Genomic DNA, 22,994 nt, shown 5'->3' on the forward strand with positions numbered 1-22,994 from the left:
TTACTATCAACCTGCCACACTTCTCCAGTCTGAATGACATCCCAATATCCTCACTGTAGATCTGTGTCAGGTGGATCAGTGAGTCGATGTCTCGTTCACTCTTAGCATACAGCTTGATGTCATCCATGTAGAGGAAGTGGCTGATGGTGATTCCACTCTTGAACTTGTACCCATATCCAGTCCTTGTGATTATCTGGCTGAGGAGGCTTAAGCCTATGCAGAACAGCAGTGGGAACAGTGCATCACCTTGGTATATGCCGCCCTTGATGGCCACTTGTGCAAGCTGTCTTGAGTTGACTTCCAGTGTTGTATTCCACAGTCCCACTGAGTTCTTGAGGAAGATCCTCAGTGACCTGTTGACTTTGTATAGTGCCAGGCATTCACAGATCCATGTGTGTGGCACTGAGTCATAGACTTTCCTGTAGTCAATCCAGGCTGTGCTCAGATTGGTCTGCCTAGACCTTGAGTCTCAGGCGACTGCTCTGTCTATGAGTAATTGGTGTTTTGAGCCTCTGGTGTTGTTCCCAATACCCTTCTGAGCTGTGCTCATGTACTGGCCCATATGGTTCTGTACCTTGGTGGCTAGAATGCCCGATAGAACTTTCCATGTTGTGGGGAGACAGGTTATTGGATGGTGCTATTCCTTTGTGAGGGTCTTTCATGATCAGCACTGTCCTTCCTTCTGTTAGCCAGTCTGGGTGGGAGACTGCTGCTAGCAGTTGGTTCATCTATGCTGCTAGGCATTCATGCACAGCTGTTAGTTTCTTTAGCCAGTAGGTGTGGATCATGTCCGGGCCAGGTGCTGTCCAGCTTTTCATGTTCTTGACCCACTGTTGGATGTCTGCTACTGTGATGGTGACGGGTTCCTGTTCTGGGAGATTGCTGTGGTCTGCTTTCAGGTCCTGCAGCCACTTTGCACTGGTGTTATGTGCCTTCTCTTTCTCCCATATGTTATTCCAGTACTGTTCAGTTTCTGCTGTTGGTGGCTCTGCTGTTACTCTGTTGTTGCACTGCAGTTGGGAGTACACTTTGGATGGTTCTTTGGAGAAAAGGGCATTTATCTTCTTGGCCTCTGCTTCTCTTGTGTATCTCCTTAGCCTGGCAGCCAGTACTGTGAGCCTTTGTTTAGCAGTCTCTAGGGCTTCAAATGGAGTCAGGTCCATATATTTTTTCAGTAGCCAAGTCTTATCGTTAATCTCCACACCCTTCTGTAGTTCCACCAGCTGACTGACTTGTCTCCGAGTTGCCTTGATCTTAGCCTCCAACCTCATTTTCCAGGGTGGGTATGTACTGCTGTTCTTCTTGAGTGTGTGTGTATCTATGTATGTGTGTGTGTGTGTGTGTTTGTGTATGTATGCATATATATAGTTTATATATATAGTATATATATATATATATATATATATATATATATAATATTATATTATATTATATTATATTATATTATATTATATTATATTATATTATATTATAATACATACATACATATCTATATATAAAATATATGTTCCAATTGCTCAGGTGAAACTTTCTGAAACTGCATCTAGATTAAGATGAACTATAAGAGGGTCAGTGAAGTCTGTCAAGAGACATACACAGTATTGTTTTTTTCTTTGTTCATTTCCATATTCACCTTTTCTTCTTTCTTTCCCATTGTTACTGTGAGAGATACTAGATGGATGGATACATGGATGGACAATAGTAGGCCTGTATGAATCAGCCCCAATTTGATTACCATTGGAAATTCAAGATTTGAACAGGGAATGATTCAATTTGTTTGTTTGTTTATTTTTGATTCAAGAACTGAAGGCAAACTGATTCAATCTGAGTTCTTCGAGATTTGAAGTTGGGTTTAAAAAAATTGCCCATAGGCTATCCTGGAGAAACATCCAAAAGCCTTCAGTTGCTCTGTTTTTTGACAGAATGGGATGAAAATAACAGGGATGGTAAAACCTTTTGAAGACATTAACTCTGCCTAGTTTCAGCGGGACTTTTTAAAGGTTTCATTGCAATACACATTTTGAAATATTCCGCTGCACCCTTTTAAAGGCAAAGATAGAAGGGAGGATGAAATGAGAGTACAGCAGCCTCCAGATTATCCAGAAGACAGCCTTAGCTGTGCTGAACCAATGCAGCAAAGATGTAACACCAATTTAAAAACTCTAAAAAACTTTTCGAAAAACAAGTGACTTTGTTACTTGCTTTTCTGGTATGTCACTGAACATGACCACTAACTTGCCTTGTGAGTTGATGGGCTTTGCTGCAGTTGGTCACTTTCTTTTGTGGGTGAGAGGGGCTGGAAGGAAAGTTGGCATAGCTATTTGTCATGCTTAGCCCTTCTAGGAAAGTGTCCTTCGCAAGTCACAGGATTTGGTTGTACCAGATTTAGGGCTTGCTGATAATACTCCGTGTTGGTTAATTATAACGGTTTGAATAGCAGAAGCAGAAGAAGGCTGGCTGAGTTAGATACAATGCCACACAGAGATAGGCAGGCCATAGAGATCAGACTACCACAGAACAGTCTTGATAGCTTTACTGGTCCATATTATTAAAAACAATACACTCTACACTTGTTAGCCTGGCATCCATTCATTCCATGTTGAGAGACTTAATCATACCCTAATCACAGATAATTTAAAAGATCTGACCAAGAAAGCAACCTGAACTGATCATCCTTGAGCCCCTATTCAGAATTCTAAAAGCTTAACTGAACTCTCAGTTCTGTTTTCCATTACAACAAGAGAAAGCAAAGCTGTTAAAGAAGTGCTAAAGATGTTAAGAGCTGATGAACTGCATGAAGCCCAAGGCAATCTAAGCCTCGCCACCCCAAAACAGCTTGAGAGGAAGAGAGTTTAATGCAGGAATAAAATTCATAGATCACTGCAGGGATGTGCGGTACTTTGGGTTCAAAGCTGAAAAGCTGCCTTGGAACAGGCATGGGTAAACACATCTGTCAGTACTTCCTTAAAAAAGCCACATGTATTCCTGGGCTCACACAGGAGCCATGTGATCCCAGGAAAATACACAGCTGAGTTAAGGATGAGTAATCAGCACACCCGTGCCAATTCCAAAACAGTGTAGCACCTCTCTTTTTCAGTAACAAGGAGCCCAACGCACTGCTCACACCTCCAGTGGTATCTATACATGGAAGTGAAGATGCCACACTGTATACCTTCTCCAGTAAACTTAGAAGCCATAAAAAAACCTTTAGATCTGCAAAGCACTTCGAAAGGCTTTGAGGCCATCTGTTTCATTCTGCTGTTTTGAAGCAGACCCGTGGTTCAGTTCATACAACTGCTCTGACTGAGATGATTTGATCAAAGCGTCATTAAGTCAAAGTATACTGTTGACATTTTTGACGGTAGATAGATAGATAGATAGATAGACAGACAGACAGACAGACAGACAGACAGACAGACAGACGAAAGGTAGAGTACAATGTTTGTTTTGAGAGATTTACATTAGCATGATTCTCTTTGATGATAAGGATATGACCCTTTTTATCAAAGTGTAGCAGCAATGCTGCCAATGCTTCTGTTCCAGGACAGGCTAAAGTGCTTCCAAGCAGGATTGCCTGAAGCACACACTGAAGATGACCAGCCTTAAAGACTTTCAGACTCTGACTTCAGTCAACTGCTGCATTACCAAAGTAACAATTCAACCTCCCTCAAGAGGAGCTGTGTAAGAACATTATTCGGATGAGTACAGACACATTGCAGCAACCCAGAACATCAGAAAAAGCAAACAGATTACCTATACAACATCTTCCAACAAAATGGATACCCACACAACTTTATCAAAAAGTGCCTGACCACTCAACCCACTACACCACAACTAACACAACCTATGAAAAGGGTAACACTGCCATACATCAGAAACATCTCAGAAACAACCAACAGACTATTGCAACCACATGGCATCATTGTAGCACACAAACCAACTAAATCCCTCCAAAACATCTTAAGTAAACCAAAAGTCCCAGTAGCCCAAGAAGAAAAAACAGGAATCATCTACAACATACTGCGTGAGGACTGTAACAGCCATTATGTAGGACAGACAGGCAGAAGACTAGCAGAGTGCATCCATGAACTAACAGCCAGAAGACACGATGAAAACTCCTTAATCTCACAACGCATAGACAGACTCAACCATGGTTTAAACTGGGTAACTGTGAGCATCCTAGACCAAGCTAAATCAAAAAATGCTAGGGAATTCCCAGAAGCTTGGCATTCAGACAAATCAGCCATCAATAGACAGACAGAGGTAAACTACATTTAAATACCATTCAAAAGAGACAATAAAAAAGCTAAGAAGGAAACAAAAAGACCAATACACATCCTCACTAGCAACCAACATCCAGATAAGCAGGGACTAACAACAGACAAACAATCAAGCAAAAAACAAGACCCTAATCAAGGAACTACCAAGGAGAAAACCACACCCCCACCAACACTGGCAGGGCAAGCTACTGTATAGAAACAGGGAGAAAACCCGACACTCACTAGCACTGATGATGTTACCTAGTGGGATAATGAAACATCTGCAAGCAAACAACCAGGCTCAGAGAGCACCAAGGACTCCACAGACTTTCAGTGCATGGTAAGGACATTCCAGACTGGGTGCAAAGAGAAGCAGTCCTGCAAACAGCACTGAAGGTTCCTTGCCTGGAAGATCTTCAGTATACACATCTAAAAGTGCTACAGTAGCTGCTTTTATGCATCTGTTCTTTATGCAGGTTTTAGTATCAGGGCTGTTCCAAAACCAATGCAGCCTGGAAAAGTGAACCAATAAAAATCAGAAAACTCTCCAATATACAACCATATAGAAAAGAAGAAGGCGTACCTGTATAGCTTCTAAAAGTAAACCAAGTGACATTCCCCCTGAGGAATATGTGCTTTGCCAGTTCTAATAGGAAATTACCCGATGCATACCTTGTATATTAATATTATTTCTGCCAGATTCCACTCCCCCACCAAAATATCCCTAACACTTTAATTTTGGATTATTTTTCTAGGAAGGTGGGCATGCTTCTAATGAAAACACCGGGCTGCAATAATTTGCTTTTGTAATTTCAAAGAATGGCAGTGGGGTCTGTAAGGTCCAGAGGAATTTTTGGGAACAAAGTTTATGCTGGAATCTGGTACTTTGCTTTCTAGTTTCATATTTTTAAGTAAAATGTATTTTTAAATCAAGCCTGGTGGTTATTGGACACAACAACAGATGCTTTAAGGATACAGTAATTTCTCAAAAATAGAGCAAACTGGTAAATAAGTACTAGCTCACAATTCTAGACTAATTGCTGTACATCAATATCTTTGTCATTTATGAGCTAAAAGTAAATAACCGCGTTTCCTAAAGCTTCTCTATCCTGTCATGAAAAGGCAGCTCCTCTTTGCTACTAACAACAATCCTAGAGCAGTAAATTAAGAATGAACCTGTGCTTTCATGTTTCACCCTGATCCTCAAGATGATTCCTAAAATAATTTGATTTCTAGCAAGATCAATATTACTTTATTTTGGCTCTATTCTAAAAATCTACATGGTTCACTATAGCATGCAACTGAGAACTCATTCAAATAAAACGAGTTGAGGAGAAGGCATATTTAGATGATTCAAACAATGGATTTCCTATTTATTTAAACTTTAAAGCTGTCAAACGTGCTTTGGGTATATAATTTAATCCTTGCACAAATCTACAGCGTGGTTTAATTTGCATACTCCATCTTTCACAAACTGCCAGAGACAGCGAGCGAGCACGCATTTCACACAATTTATCATTGCTTTGAAGTGATGTTTTGCAGTAGCGACTCTGTTAAACCTAATATTAATAATGATAGCATATTAAAATGTCCAGTTATAGCAAAACTATACTTATAAACCACTTGGCTGAAAGAAAAGAACATAACAAAAGAAAAGAAGGGAGAATAATTACCTGTCTTTGATGCCACAGATATCAATGTGCAAATCACTGTAATTCCCCAGGGAGCCTTGCTGAACTAAAATGAGGTCCTTGGGCTGGTTATCAATAAAGATGAGTCTCATGCAACCTTGAAAAGCCATAATGGGATTTAAACATTTTGAATCGGTAAAATTGTCAGGGCACCCTGTGGGAAAAAGAAGGTAGAAAACAGTGAGATGACGAATACTTAAATGATAATTTATTTGCTTGGGGATTCACAGAAGGAAAGCCTAATTATTTCTAGTGTTTTCACTGCTTGCTCAATGTGAGCATTTAAGTTACAAATTCTGTAGTAATAAATTGAAACATCCCCCAAAGCAAATGGGTAATAATGGTGATAGAAGATAGGAATTGGGGCAAGTTCAAACTGTATTTATTTATTTATTTAGATAAAAAAGCATGGCTCAGAACTAAAAAAAAATGTCTTCAGTTGAATCCTATGGATTGCATGACACAACCTACTTAGAATATCTGTTCACAAATTCCATTGGAAGGTTGTTTTATATCAAGGTAAAACATTCACCAGCTACCCCAGTATGATTTACTGTGACTGGCAGTTTTCAGGATCTTATGCAGAGAAATCTCTTCCTTGACTTTTTTTCTATTAGGTTCCAGAGATTAAACCTTAGATATTTTCTGATTACCAAATACGTCTTTTCCAATAAGCTACTGACATGCATAGAAATGACATGTACCCCTTATTAAGAGTGTCTTTATCTTAACGAGATCTTGGGTTTCCTTTTTCCCTCCTTTCTGTAAGATGAACATTAATCTTAAGATGCAGTTTATTTACTAAAGCTATCAAAAATCCCCATTAAAATACTCTCTTGCTCATTTTACATTCTCTATAATTACAGAAGCAGAATGAGCACAGCAATTATCACACTATAATTAGTTTTACTTTATAATGAGAGCAGATATGCTGATATTAACAAAAATAAAACTAGATTAATGGACATGAAAGGGTTCAGTTTACTGCTGGATGGAAGAAAACTAGCCTTTAAAATCTGATGCAGTTTCTGCTATTAGGGGCCTGTTTTGTAGGCCGGAACTTTTAGGGATCGTGGCAACTTGCTGCTTCCTTTTCCTCTTCTCCCCGATTGTCTTCTTTATCTAGTACCATCCACTCCAACCTGGCATCTTCTAGTGGTGTTTGTCTCAATATGTTTGGATGGCACATAGTTGGGGAAAGCTGACCTCTCCTATTGAATATTGCAAGCCTTATACGGACTTATTAATTTAGATGCTATCTCTTCTCTTTCCAACTCCTCTCTCTCTCTCTCTCTTTTTTTTTACTGCAGCCACTCATCACTGTTGACCAAACAGCCTGACTTCACAACTGATTTTCAAAATGGCTCACCTAGGGTTCAGAGTGACTTCATAGCACAAAGTTAACAACTGTCAAAAACAGTATTTAACATCTTATCATTATTCTAAAAGTACAAATAAGGATGTAAAATCAACATAAATGTGTGTGATGTACCAATACAAGCCAACACATAACAAGCCAATAGAAAGGGCAAAGAGGCTAAAATCACAGCTTGGGAAACTGTGGAGTGATGTAGTATAAGAGCAATGACATTTGTTACTCACAGCTAACCTAATAGATAAGAAGAGTGCCAGTCAAGACAGCAGCAACAGTAGAATAATAGTAATAATAACAATAATCTAAATTAGAGCATAATAGATGAGATAAAGGCAAGTTACAGTGCAATAGTCTTTGCTGAAAATATATTAAAATACCAGGTTATACCTTATTTTAGTGACCAGTTTAGCTGAGTGCTTATCTGCTGGTCTACTATAGGTGTACTATACTCTAAAAACCACCTACTCCTGATGCAACCTAAGGTTGCTGCAAAGTCAGGGAGACACAATATATGACTTGGTGAGCTGAATTACGTGGGTCACAGGCCAAGGAGATCCATCTTATCCCATGATGCTCAACTAGCAAGCTACATCAGTAACAGATGTATGCTTGGCTGAAACCCACCAAAAACCCTCAAATACTTAATAGCAGCAATAAAGTAACTATTACTACATGTTCTGGTATCAGCTTCATGCCACCTTCTGACAAGTTATGCTTTAGAAACCTGTGTCATCTTTTTCAAGATGGTGTTTGAATTGCACTGAGCTTTTTGACAGCTTGTTGAAACTAGATCAGCATCTGCACTAAAACTACCGTTATGTTTAGGGAGAAGAGCATAGAGGGAAAATGAAAATGTCATCCAATCGCATTGTGCACCCTGGATATAATCAGGGAGCATAGAGTAAACTCTCTGAAATACCAGAAGTGCAAAGATCAGACTGAAATGAAATCTCTAATACTACCATATCCTGCAAGAAGGTTCCAAAGAAATAACTTCACATATATAAGCAATCCTCTGAGCAAACACTGTTAAACAGTGGCAAATTTTTTTCTGTCCTTTTTAGTATAGTACCAAAAGTGAGGTTAAAGAGACACTAGTAGAATGATTTTTTTAAAATGCACTCAGTGATGGTCAATGCTGTGATCAATGTTACATGCTTATTGAGAAATGTAACAGGTCTGTTTTGAAAGCCACAATTCCAAACCATAGAAATCAACAGAGATGGCTGTGCATATCATTTTCTTCCACAACTAGTTGTTGTGTTTGAGGGTGGGGTAGGACTTTTGACTTTGCAAAAATATTTTATGGGCCTAAACTGAGCCCAATTGCAAAATGCTTGTCAGTTAAGTTTTCTTTATGATGTTACTATTGCTACCTTTCCTGATTATAATCATAGGAACTTTCATATAAACCTACACAGACACAACACTTAAAACTGCAAACCAACCCTTTATTATTACAAAGCAAACCTGAAACCACTAGTTCAGTTATTAGCAAAGAACCTCTAATGGATATCTACTAGGGGAGTAGGGGAGGGGGAGAGAGAGAAAGGGAACTTTTTTATTTTTATTTACTTGAATTTATTATAGCCACCAACTCCACTCCCAACAAATTTTGTCATGTATAGATGATATAGATATAGATATAGATATAGATATAGATATAGATATAGATATAGATATAGATATAGATATAGATGATATAGATATAGATATAGATATAGATATAGATATAGATATAGATATAGATATAGATATAGATATAGATATAGATATAGATATATAAAATGCTATAATGGCAATATAATAATGTAGGAGAAAGGCGTTTTGTGATTTAAAATTGCCTTACCTCGGACAAAGACATTTGTTTGAAAATAAACAGTAGCATGGCTTGAATTTAAAACAACAACTCTAATTTGTGAGGAACTAAGGTTTGGCTGTCCAAGCCTACTCTCTGTTCTCCAAAATTTGCCCCGAGCCAAAGATTTAAGAGGAGAGTGACTGGAATATCTAGATTTTGCTTCCTGTGTCTGCCAGTGCTGGACAGACAGGAGATAGGAGGTTCAAGGCCCTTCTAAGTCATGGGTGACTTTGGGACACTCAGTCTCTTTCACCCCCAAACTACCTCATAGGCTGGCTGTTATGGGAATAAAATTAGGGGAAAGTCTTATGTATGTTATCTTGTTTTCCCAAATATAAATGTAATCAGTTAATTGGGTAAATGGCAGCTCTACCAACAAGATTGTAGCACACTGCATGGTACTTTTGGGGCCAGAAGTCTATTCCAAAGAGGTAACTATTTATAATCTGCTCCGATAGAGGACTACACCAATGTACAAATCACACACAAGTATCATTAGAGCACAAACATTGTGCCGAAGATATAGTTCTCTCTAAAGCACCCTTTTTCACGTCCATGTTCAACAGGAAGCTCTGTTTGCTAATCTGCTACTTACTCCTGCTCCTCTGCATGGATTTACGTCACTCCATTTAAGAAACCCAATGCTGGCTGTTTGGCATTACCAAGCAGCACTGATTAAAAAATAACAAATAAAAAAAATCAGTATTTAAAAACCAATGATCATGCACAGGGTTGCGAAAGAAGTGAATGATAAATGATAAATACATCTGAATACATGTTGTAACAACAGTTCCAAAATGTGAAGACTAGGCACCATTCTAATGCTTCCATCCTAGAAATTTCAGAGAAAAACTCAATGCATGCTACCATTCCCAACTGTAATGTGGGATCTGGGAGCCTAAAAAGATTAGCCAAAACATGAAAGAAAGGTTAACAGCTTAAAAAAAAGTCTATTGAAGCATGGCATCTTTGTAAGGTACTGTATATGTTATCAATCTATGAAGAGTCTGGAGAATAGAAGGCAATGGAAATGGAAAATAAGATTAGAGTGCTACGGAGTGCCACTTGAATACTCTTCAATGCTCTGCTACAGCATGCTAAAGACCACTAGCAGCTAGATGCAAGCTTCTTTCTTTGTGAAAAATAGTAGTCATGGAGTATGTAAGTGGTGATGATCAGAATGGATGTAAGTGATCAGAATGGATGGTAGTGGCAGAATGGAAAGAGAATTTAACCCTTGCCTACATCATGGTCCTGTAGTGGACAGAGGGAATGGCCTTGAGAGACAGGAAGAAGAGCCACTACCAAGACAACGGTCAGAAAAAAGAAACCTGAGTTTGGGGCAGAAATGTAATTTGAGAAAGCGTCTCAGGCTTGACCCTCCCTAGTTCTTGCAAAGATAAAGGGAGGAGGAGAGAAGCACATTCAGACTTGCAAGATTCTATTACCATAACCTTATAATAAAAGTAGCATTAGCTTGCTTGATTTTGGTTTCCTAGTCTGGTGCAATTGGCTAACCTCATTTTTTCTCAGCCAAGAACATTCCTTTCTGGCCAGTACTGGCTCCAAGGGTGGGGTGGGGAGAGATTGTGGGTAGAAAGGACAGTACATTTGGTAGAGGTTGAGCTGAAATTTCAAGAACAGAAATAATCATACATGCTACATTAACTTGAAGGTATCCATAAATGGGGAAGGGTGGGAAGCAAAATACTTCATGCCTCCTCTGAAAACAAAGTTGATGCTTATGCACTTCACCTGTTGCCAGAGATATTCCCAGAGGCAACATGAGAAATAGCGATTGGCACACATGTCAATTTCAGGTTTTCTTTCTTTCTTTCTTTCTTTCTTTCTTTCTTTCTTTCTTTCTTTCTTTCTTTCTTTCTTTCTTTCTTTCTTTCTTTCTCTCTCTCTCTCTCCCTCCCTCCCTCCCTCCCTCCCTCCCTCCCTCCCTTCCTTCCTTCCTTCCTTCCTTCCTTCCTTCCTTCCTTCCTTCCTTCCTTCCTTCATCAGCCCATTTTTCTCCCACATTTCTTCAGTTTTATGACTCTATCACATTTATTTCATCAAATCTGAGAACTCTCCTTAAGCATCTTGTACTGATTGGTAGACATTTGCTACACATTTCCCCAGGCATGCATGTTGATGTGTAATTTTGCCTAATATAGGTTTTTGTAAATAATTTCCCTAATATAATGCATTTTGCACATTATCTTCAAGAATACCTATATTTTCCCTAAGGTTTCCCTATTTTTTTTAAATTAGAAAACCAAATGTCTAATTAACGGTTTGAATCATAACTATTTGTAAGTTTGTTAACACACGATACATGACAATGATGCATGGGTTTGAAAATACAAAATTAAATATGCTTTCGTTCAAGTATTAACAAAACATCTCTCTCATTGCAAACCTGCCAAAACCTTAAGATCTGCAGGAGAGATGGATCCACAATGTTAATCTTAACCACCTCTAGCTGTATATAAAGCTAATACATTTTCTTAGGGAGGTAATATATTTTGGTTTCTCTCTATATTGCAACTGCTTTTTAAGACTTGAAGCTCCAAAACATTTATTAGTGATAACCAGCCCTACATGAAATAGGATCTACTTACTTAAAGGACTGCCTCTCTCCTGTAGTGCCTTTTTTTTTTTATCTGCACTCAATTGTTACTGATTCTGTGGCGACTGCCTGGACAAGTCCCTGCAGTTTTCAAGGCAAGGTGTTTCGGAAGTGGTTTGCCAGAGCCTCCTTCCTAGAGCAAAGCCCAGCTGGCGAGTGCAGGAGGCGGGGTTTCCGTTGCTTCGCGCCTTTTTTTTCAGGCGTGCGCAGTTTCCGCGCTACCGGCAACTGCTCCCGACTCCTTTTTTTGCAAGGCGCTGCCAGCATTTTTCCTCCCACTGGAGTGAGAGTCCCCATTTACCTACTCATGTAAGTTTTCAAGCTGCTGGGTTGACAGGAGCTGAGGAGGAAGCAGGATCTGCGGCTACCCATCCTATTTGCTCCAAGTCCCATCAATTAAACAGTATAATCCAGTGAGACCCAGAAGGCAGGCCTTTTCAGTTGTAGCACCTGCCCTTTAGAATAGCATCCCTCCCCACCCCAGAGATCCACATGGCCCCCACCTTGCTTGTCTTTGAATGATCTTTGAAAATTTGATTGTGACCTTAGGTCTGAGACTACTTGGGTATTAAGGCCCTGCTGGACTCACCTTCAGATGAGGAGGAGGAGGAAGCAGAGCCAGGGGCTTCTGGGGATAATAGTCCTGGAAGTGGGGGTTCCAGCAGGATTGAAGCCCATGACTCCACTCTGGCTGAGGCAGATCCAGCAAGCCCCCAGGACTCCTGCATGCACCCACTGACAGCCTTTCAGCCTCTGAGGTTCACCCACCCAGGCCCAAACAGAGGCGTGCCTTAAAGATCCAACGTCAGAGGGATGAGCTCCACAGGCCAGATAGATGGCCGAGAAGCAGGCTGGCAGGAGAGCAGACTCTGATGTATGACATGCACCAGATGGAGGCTTGGCATGGCTGATTTACTGGCCCCACGCCCTGGGAGAAAACACTGAGAACAACTTTTCAAGCCTCAGCTCTGCCGTCTTTACTTTGCCATGCTTTGAACTCTGGATTCCACCTCATCGTGTCTCTTGTCTTGTCCCTTGGATTTGTCATTTGGTTATTGGATTCCTGGTCTCGACCCTTGACTATGTTACAGTTGCCGACTTTAACTACAGGTAAAAAGGACTCTTTTCCTCTAAAAGTCCTGCCTGAGTTTGCATATCACTGGACTGTGGGAGGCAGGTAGCCAGCTTGCTATCTAGTTGGCTGGAAGTCAGCCATGCCAGCACAAAAAATGAGTGGGGGTGGGGACTCCACTTTTAGAGGTAGGTACAATAGATTTATGTTTTGGTGGCTTCCCTCTATTTGCTGGTTATGTTTTAGGCTTTGTTTTTGATCTATTTCTGTTTTTAGTCTCTGTGAAGCCACCCAGAGTTAAGCAGTCTAGAAATAAGTTAAATATATTTGTTTTCTCAACCTTTCAGGAAGCAATATAATATCATAGTAACAAAAAAATTCTTAAAATATGAGAGCTCTTTTAAAAAATGAGTAGCGTAAAAGCAAAATTGTACTGCAGTTGCAGGGGAAGCCAGCTTACCTCCGAAATAATAGCTGTGCCCTGAATAAATCTGTGAAATGGTGGTAGCATGAACAGCTGATGCTACATCATTATCAAGAGTTAAGGTGATGCGATGTCTTCTAGCATTGATGTTAACTGAGTGCCATAGGCCATCATAGAGATTGTTGCCTAAGAAACAAAGAAGTATTTTATTTTATTTATTCATTTATACATCACATTTATATAACCACCCATCTCACAAAGCGACTCGGGGAGGCGTACAACAATTAAAATAACAAGTGAATAAAAATAGGCATTATAAAAAGATAAAAAGTTATTATTAGAATAAAAACATTATCACAAATTAGAAAAGACTTTTAAAAAGATTTTAAAATATACAAATGGAGAGAGCAGAATATCAATTACAGTGGAGCCATCTAAGAATGTCTCTGGTTCCCAAAGACCCCCAGGCCTGATGACACAATGACAGCAAGGAAAGGGCGAGCCTAACTTCAGGGGGGAGAATGTTCCACGAGGAGGGAGCCACAGCAGAGAAGGCCCCCCTCCTGGACCCACCAAAAGCAAGTCCCTGGCTGATGGACCATGTAGCATACCTTCCCTGCCAGATCTAATGGGGCGGGCTGATGTGATCGGGGAGAGGTGGTCCATCAGATAACCTGACCCCAAGCCATGAAGGGCTTTAAGGTCAAAAACAGCACCTTGAATTCGACCCAGAAACAACCAGCAGCCAATGCAACTTGCAAAGCAGAGGTGTAATGTCTGCTCTTCTTGGAGCATACATAACTGCCCACACTGCCGCATTCTGCACCAGTTGAAGCTTCCAGATATTCTTCAAGGGCAACCCCATGTAGAGCACATTACAGTAGTCCAATCTGGAGGTGACAAGGGCATGAGTGACTGTGAGCAGAGCCCCCCGATCCAGGAAAGAGCACAATTGGTGCACAACACAGAGTTGTGTGAAGGCCCTCCTAGCCACGACTGCCACCTGTTCTTTGAGCAGGAACCATGAGTCTAGGAGGACCCCCAGATTGCACACTGGGTCTGTCTGGGGCAGTGCCACCCCATCCAGCACCAAAGAAGGTATAGCCCCAGAACAGGCAGGACCCCAAACCCAAAGCCACTCAGTCTTGCCAGGGTTCAGTTGAAGCTTGATGTTCCCCATTCAGACCCTCACAGCCTCCAGACATTGGGATAAGGCACCCACAGCATCACTTACTTCACCAGGGGCAGAGATGTATAGTTGGGTATCTGTCCTCCCCAACCACCACCAACTGGAATTGGCCCTGGAGGAAGGAGGTCAACCAGCACAACACAGTGCCGCCCACCCCCAATCCCCTGAGCCAATCTAGAAGGATGCTATGGTTGATGGTATTGAAAGCCATTGAGAGGTCAAGTAGGCAAGGATGGATACACAACCTTCATCCCACCCATGCCAGAGATCAACCAGAAGTGCAACCAATGCTGTTTCTGCACCATACCCAGGTCTGAATCCAGACTCAAAAGGATCCAGATAATCCGCTTCATCCAAGGGCCTCTGAAGCTGTTGTACAACCACCCTCTCAACCACTTTATCCAAAAAAGGGAGGTTAGATACTGGACAAAAAATTGTCTGGTATGGTGGGATCTAGCGATGGCTTCTTGAGGAGGGGGCACACCAGAGCTTCTTTGAGAGGCATCAGAACAACCCCCTCCCTCAAAGAAGAATAAACTACTGCTAGAGCCCACTCACATAACATCCCTCGGGCTGCTTCCAGAAGCCACGAGAGGCATGGATCTAGGGAGCAGGTGCTGAGCTCACAGCTCAAAGGACCCTGTCCATTTCCTCAGGTCCAACAGGTTCAAACCATTCCCAGATAACTGGGCAAGACTCCACCCCAGGCATGTCCTCTGGACCCATAGCAAAACCAGTGTCCAATTGCAAATGAATCTGAATGATTTTATCTGACAAATGCTAAGCAAATTCCTCTGCATGCCCCTGTAAAAGGTGCTCCAGGCCCCTTTTACCCAAGAGGGCTCGTGTCACCAAAAAAAAAAAAAAAAAAAAGGGCTGCAGGGCAGCAATCTACTGATGTAATAAGTCACTTCACTGCCCTTACCACCACCAGAGAGGCTCTAACTCATGTCCAGTCGAGCTCATCTTTGGTTGAGCGCCAGCGGCGCTGTAGACGTCTCTTCTCTCCTTTCATCTCCCTCGGCTCCTCTGTAAATCATGGGGAGTAATGGAATCCACAGGAGGGGAGAGGTCGCATGGACGTGATCTGATCCAAGGCCTCAGCTGCCCTCTTATTCCAAGTGGCAACCAAGGCTTCAGATGGACCATGCAGCAGAGCAGCAGAAGGAACCTCCAGCTCCCTCTGAAACCCATCTGAGTCCATCAGTCGTCAGGGGCAGACCAATCTAATGGGTTCAGCCTCCCTGTAGTAGGTACTGGCACTAGAGGATCCCATGGAAATCAGGGCATGATCTGACCATGACCTAGGAGACACCAAAAGCTCCCCCAATTTCAGATCACATAGCCACTGCTCTGACAGGAACACCAAATCTGGAGTGTGACCACTATCACTCCTCGGGCTCTGGATGACCTGGGACAGGCCAATGGCCATCATAGTAGCCATGAACTTCTGAGCCACCTCAGACCCCACTCCAAGAGAAGGCAGATTAAAGTCCCCTAGAACCATAAGTCTGGGGAACTCCTCTGCCAACCCCGAGATGAAGTCAAGGAGCTGAGGCAGGGAGTTTGCTATGCAGCAGAGAGGCTGGTAAAACAACTGATCCCTAGAGCCCAACCTAAGGAATAGAGTCTCACATCTGGGGAACTGTGGGGCAGTGCTCCTGAAAGTCATAAGTGATTCTGAGATGACAATTGCCACATCCCCACCCCTGCCCCAGACTCTTGGTTGATGCCACATCCAAAACCCCACTGGGCATAGCTCAGAGATGGCTACCCCCCCACACACACACACCCCTTCTGGACCAGCCAGGTTTTGGTAATGCATGCCAGGTCGACCCTCTCATCAATGATTAAATCATGAAGGGTGTAAACAACTTCATATCCATATTCCCCAAAGCCCCTGTTGTGGATCTTTAATGTGGACAAGGACTTGCCATGTTTCTTAGCGTGTAATTAAGAGCCATCCTGTACAGATATTTTTTCTACAGGATAATTGTATGTATCTTGTTCATCTGATTATGGGCATTCTCATTGCTGACAGAAATCTGATGTTACATAGACCTGTCCAATTATGTGGAGATTTTAAAGGTTCAGAGTGGGTGTATTTTTCCTTAAATTGTGATTATCATGAACTTTCATAGCATCTGTTCTCAAGAAGACATCTATTTTTTAGCTGTATCATGTTGGCCTTGAAATAACATTTTTGCACATTTCCATGGGAATCAAAGGCATAAGTACAGGTAGTCACCAGTTTAAGAATGAGTTCCATTCCCAAGGTCTGTCCTTCAGTTGAATTTGTATGTAAGCCAGAACGGTATTATTGTATAATACTGTATAAATAGTATTGTGTAATGAACTCAAATCATTGTGCATTTAACTCCAATTTTGCTACAATAGGCTCCGTTCTTAACTATGGGCAACCTGTAACCCGGGCGTTCTTAACCTGGGGAACTACCTGTATAGGATGGGGGGACTATATTGGGCAACAAAGCTTGAGAAAAGGTTCTTAGTGATCTCAAGCTGAACATGAGCCAACAGTGTAATCTACCTAACCTCCCCCCCCAGAAAAAAAAATGCAACCCTAGGCTGCATCAATATATATAATGTCAAGACCTAGAAAAGCTATCACTATAGCATATTCTGCATTTGGTTAGATTGCACCAAAAATATTGTATCCAATTCTGCGTACTGTAGTTGAGGAAGAAAAGACTATTGGGGGATATTTGGACCTGTTGAGTACATTTAGCTTACAGAAGAAAATACTGTGAAAAGATATGACAGCAGTCTTCAAGTATCTGAAGAAGTGTTATGTAACATTGTGGAGTCCTTTCAGAAAATTGGGGGGAGGGGGAAGAGGCAACAATGGGCTTAAATTACAAGGAGGTAGATTTTAGTTGGTAATCGGAAAAAAAGAAAAACAAAAAACTGTAAGAGCTGTCCAATAGTTGAACAGACAGCTTTGAGAAGTATAGAATTTCCTTCACTGGAGGCCATCAGAGGCTGGATGGCCATTGACTGAATATGCTGTTAGTATTGGATTCCTGCACTGGTAGGAGATAGGACTACATCATTCCAAGGTAACTTCCAACCCCACATTCTATGATTTTATCATTCACTTAATTTATGCTCAGTTGCTCATATGCTGAATTACTTAATAGAGAATTTTACTACCTGTTTCAGGCAATTTAATACCTCCAAGCCCTCGCCTGGGTATTGGATCATGTGGATCAGGAAGAAGGTTCCTTATTCCTGTTCAACTTTGCTTGAATAAAGACTTCCTGAGTTCTGGTATTAATTTGTTGCTTTTGGTTTGTCTGCTCCTGAGTACTACCTCATAGTTTTGATGTGACTTCTACTCTGGTCATAATTTATAGCTGTTGTCCCTCACCTACCCCTGACAGGAACAGGGATTTAGGAATAACAACAACAATAGCGACAATAGTACCAATAGTAATAGGTGCCTTAGGTGCAATCCCAAAACATCTGGAGCATGACTTGGACACCATCAGCCTTGACAAAATCACCATCACACAATTGCAAAAGGCAGCTTAATTGGAGCAGCTTACATCCTGTGACGATACCTTTAATACCATCAAACAACATCTGCCTATCCCAGGTCCTTTGGAAAGACTTGATAGGTGGATAAAAATACCAAATCCAGTCTAAACATCTGGTGACTGTGTGACCAGCAATAATAAAAAAATACTTGGAACTACTTGGGATTCCAGCCAAAGACTTTTGCAGTAAAGAATAAATTTATTGTAGAAATGTATGTGATGCAACTGAGCTCTTCCATGAGAAGCTTCTTCTATAATGGGATATGTATTTAAGATGTCACAGGACTCTCTTGCTCTTGTGTATTTGTATGTGCACACTTATGCTTCTGCAATAGAATGATAGGCTTTTCTTCTAGAATTCAACAATTTAGCATCAAGCATATAATGAGGGTTTGCTGCCAGATGTCTTTTGAAATGTCATCTTGGCATCCCAGTAACCTTCAGAATAATGTCAAACCAAGGATTTGTCGTGATATCAACCACAAAGCAGCAAATTGTTTAAAAAATGGGTAGAATTCTATCCAATAGAAAGGATAGAAATACTAAGAGGAAAAGTCAGTGTCTTGCCATCCAGATATTGAACCTCAACTTCCATCATCCTTCTGCATTGGCTCTGCAGGTCAGATTGATGGAAATTGGAGTTTTATAATACAGTATACGACAGATCATATATTGCTTATGCTTGGATTAACACATGGCAGTTTGGCGGCTGGATTCCCCACTTAAAACAAAGGATCTAATTTCTATCTTATGGACTGGGATCCTTATTTGACAACAAGAAGAATAAAACTGAGAAGGAAACATGCATCTGGTAAACACAGATACCTGCAGTGAGGCCCACATATTTCTCTGTTCCTTTCTGGATGTTGAGTATCATTCTGCCATGCTGGAGATACAACAAGAGTGAGCCAGAATTTTCTGACAATTCAGTAGACAGGAGCAGACCATCCTCATTCCATGTTCTAAACTGGAAGCTGACAGACAAGCCATCAATCTGGGGAGTGCCGGGTAACAACAGGTAACTGCTGTTGGAGCTCTCAAACGTGATGGGAGTGATTGGTGGTTCTGAACAGGAAAATGTCACATTCCCCTGGAAAGTGATAAAAACAAAAAGGGAAAAACACAACAGATAATGTTCAAACTGTTTTCCCATTCAGCTGCTTGGTAAAATTTGCCATAATTACATTTGAAAGATAGAAATGAAAAGGTTCTTTAGGACTGTAACTGTGTATATATTAGGGGTGAACAAATCAGCCAAAATCTGATTGAGTTCCAAACAAATTATTTGCTCAGTGTGCAATGTGTACAAAGATCTGGATTTATGCAGATTTATTTGAAGGCACCTGATTCAATCAGAATGGTTTGGTAATTCAGTTAGAAGATTTGATTCAAAGAAAATGATTTAATAGAATCCCTTTGAACTGAAGCTTCATATAACCCTATGTACCTATATTTCTATATCTATCTATGTGTGTATGCGAATACACACATGTATACACACGCAGGCTGACATGTACAGAATATCAAACCAGAAGTTTTCTGTATTTAGTAAATGTTAGCCTATTGCTTAAATACTAACTAACTTTCTAATAATCTCCAGAATATATGCTTTGGCGTTGTTCTGAATGTGAACAGAATGGCTTTTCCCAGGTTGGTGTTCTGAATCACAGAAATGCATGAACTGTGCTGCTTGAAAATAGACTCCAGACTTCTGAAGAAGGAAGCCTTGACAGACTAGTCAACCATAGATTAGTACCACAACCGTATGTATGTATGTATGTATGTATGTATGTATGTATGTATGTATTTACGGTCAATGCCCAGCAAAGTAGTTACAACACTCAAGCAACACATAAAAGCAGGCTCAATACAATAAGAGCAATAAAACCACCATCTAGACCTCCAATTAATGTTTATACATATAGAAGTAAACAAAACAGAACAAAATAAAGTAAAACAGAACAAAACAAAACAAAATAGATAAAATAAAAACAAAATTTAGATAAATAAATGAAAATACTTCCTTGTGACATCATTTCTAAGGTTTAGACACCTTAAGCCTTCTGATGCCAATAGTGGCTGATAAGTACTTGGCAACTTTGTTTGTAATGCCAGGGTTCTGGTCTCAGAGTAGAAACCAAACCACTTCTCCCTTATTGAAAGCTTGATCTCTACTAGAAGGTGGTACAATATGCCAGCACATAAGTTCTTATAGAAGGGTCAGTGAAGAAATACGTGCTCTAAGATCTTGGGCTCATGCTGACCACTGGGACATTTTTTCTCATTAAATGGGATTTTATGAAACCTCTCATCCAATACTGCTGAAGGTCAGACATTAAAGCAGGCCAAAAAGAAGCCTCTACAGTATGTGAGCAAGCCAGACTGAACAGACAGTTTGCACGTCTATAAGGTTTCCAGGAAGGCTGTACTCAAGTCTACATAATTTGCATGCAGAAAATCTGAGGTCCAACCACAACAGGCAGGCTATTTCTAGTAAAAAGAAAATTTGAACAGCCACAGTAAATCATCCACTGCCTAATTAACAGATTCCCTGAATAAATTTCAACTCCCACAACTGGCAGCCTACTTATGAGAACATGTCTCCAATGCAATGTGCAGTGTAGTCCCACCCAAAAAGTTTGCTTGGATGCCTTACATGGTCAGATAATACACTGAATATCATAAATGCTTTATGAAAAGCCTGCCTTTTATTTCAATACACTCAGTCCTGTAGAACATAAGTCTTTAATGGGGTTCATTGTTAGTATGATGTACTGTACCACAATCCCATCTGCAACCTTAGACTGATCTCTATCAAGTCCAGTGGAGTATGGTTTATGCATGAATTGGACTAAGACAAAAATGTTATTTGCTTGTACTACTTTTCTTCCACTTCCACTCCAACAATACACTTCTCAAGGCCACTGGTTTCTAAAGGCTTTAACTGCAGCAGACCTGAGTTAATCATCTCTTTTCAAACTTAATAGTTTCCAAGGCAGTTATATTGAAGACACTGGGAACACTCTGAGAATGTTCCCTATTTTTTGATACCAACTTCAATTCAGAACTAAAAGCATTCTTGCAGAGTTGCTGGAACCCCAGTTGCTTTGTTCTCAACACTTCCACTGCTGTTTATTCACCAAAATCAGATAATTAGCAATTAGCAATATAGGATGGGATACAGACACATATCTCTTTCAAAGAAAATAAAGGGCATTATGGGAGGACTGAAGGCTCGCTTTTAATCCAAGGCATTTTGCAAAACATCAACTGGAATTCTGATTAACCAATTCAAATATTTTCTGTAAGTATAGCCTTTTATTAGAACTCATGCCTCACTCTAGCAGGATCATTAGCAGTAACAAAATATGACTAATGTGTAGGAAGTTATATGAAGCTTGGGGATTTCCTTGCTGAAAGGATAGAAAAAAATGATGGAACTGTTGACAAGTGGAAAATGACAATTATTATTGACACTGGCAAATAAGTTCTGGGAAGAGATTTAACTTGAAAGATGAAACAAAGTCTTCAGGGAGAACTTTCTTTTACATGACAAAAAATATTGGAACAAAAAAAAAATAGAGGCATTTCAATGGATCCTCTTTGAATTAGTTCTTATTTGTTATATATCTGGGATGATGAGAGCTGGCAACGTGGAAAATATATTCCAAACCCATATAAATTGCAAGTGCTTTCTATCACCTGATGGGGATGCTGGGACTGCTTTGTTTGGTCATAATTAGGTACTGGCTAAGATCCAGATAAAACTGCCAGGTTACACACTGAATATGATAATTGCTTTATGAAAAGCCTGCCTTTTGTTTCAATATACTCAATCTTTTAGAACATAAGATTCATTACATGTCAGAACAAAACCAACAAATTTCATATAGTAAATAGCCTAATCTTCAGAATTTGGGAGGGAGAATTTTGATCCATCATGTCAAGAAGCATAGCCAATGATAAATCAAAATGAGCTGGACAGCAATAGGATAATTGATAACAGGAATAAGTGAATCATCCTAAATATGGAAAACATGTATTTTTTTTTTAATTCCATCTTTATTTTTTTTAACTGCTGAAAATTCAGTTTTTGTTCTCGTTTGGAACTTTCCTTAAAATATATAGGTTTTTAAGCAACTTTCCCTAATTCTCTTTTTAAAACCGCTGTACATACTCTTTGGAGGAATATTTTCCTAAATAAAAGCTTCTTTGTAAACTTTTTTGAGCAGACATTAAGGGCTAATTCTGTTCTACTTGTTCATTGGCACATTGCTCCATTTCATATCCACTGAAATACAGCGGATATCAGACACTGAATCAGCCACTGGCGCCGACGCGGTGGCACAAGGGCTTAAGAATGCTGGAGTTTGCCGGTCAGAAATGGTCGGCACTCCAGCAGTTCGGGCCCAGCTCCGCGGGACAGGGTGAGCTCCTGTCCCTTGTCCTAGCTCCTTGCCCACCCAGCAGTTCGAAAGCTATTCCATCTGCGAGTAGATAAATGGGTACTCCCGTTTAGATGGGAGGAACCGGCGGTGCTGCGCAGGAGAGCAAAATACCGGTGCTGGCCAAACTCCGAATGCAGCCGGCGTGAGCAACGAGCGATGCGAGCGGCGAGGAAGATCTACGGAGGAGGAAAAGCCCGGATGACCCCCTAGCGACCCCTGCCGGTCACACAGCGTAACAGCACTAATTGTAAGATTTATAAGATTGTAAGATTTCACTGTCTCACTGTTAGAATTATATATATGTACTTTGTGAGCCGCCCAGAGTTCCCCATTGGGGGGAGATGGGCGGACAATAAATCAAATGTATAAATCAATAAAATAAATAAATAAATAATTATCAGTCTGACTGCTGTGTACTTAGAAATTGTGGCGTATCTGTTATAAATTATGGCATGTTACTGATAGTGCTTTGCACACCCATACCCTATAAATTGAGTT

At 40.6% G+C, this 22,994-nt stretch overlaps 1 protein-coding gene across 1 annotated transcript in view; it reads right to left on the reverse strand.

Annotated features, from left to right (window-relative positions):
- Positions 1-22,994, reverse strand: part of CNTNAP5 (contactin associated protein family member 5) — a 406,384-nt gene that overhangs the window by 182,812 nt on the left and 200,578 nt on the right. Inside the window, exons 8-10 of the mRNA XM_088146406.1 lie at positions 18,874-19,138; positions 13,339-13,488; positions 5,933-6,104 (exon numbers count right to left, since the gene is read on the reverse strand). Of these exons, the coding sequence (XP_088002532.1) occupies positions 5,933-6,104; positions 13,339-13,488; positions 18,874-19,138 (587 nt within the window). The remainder of the gene's footprint in view (positions 1-5,932; positions 6,105-13,338; positions 13,489-18,873; positions 19,139-22,994) is intronic.

The sequence above is a fragment of the Python bivittatus genome, unplaced genomic scaffold (assembly GCF_059951505.1).
Source record: "Python bivittatus isolate LINGU-HERP-01145 unplaced genomic scaffold, Pbiv_v1 ctg000480_np1212, whole genome shotgun sequence".
NCBI classification, from domain to species: domain Eukaryota; kingdom Metazoa; phylum Chordata; class Lepidosauria; order Squamata; family Pythonidae; genus Python; species Python bivittatus.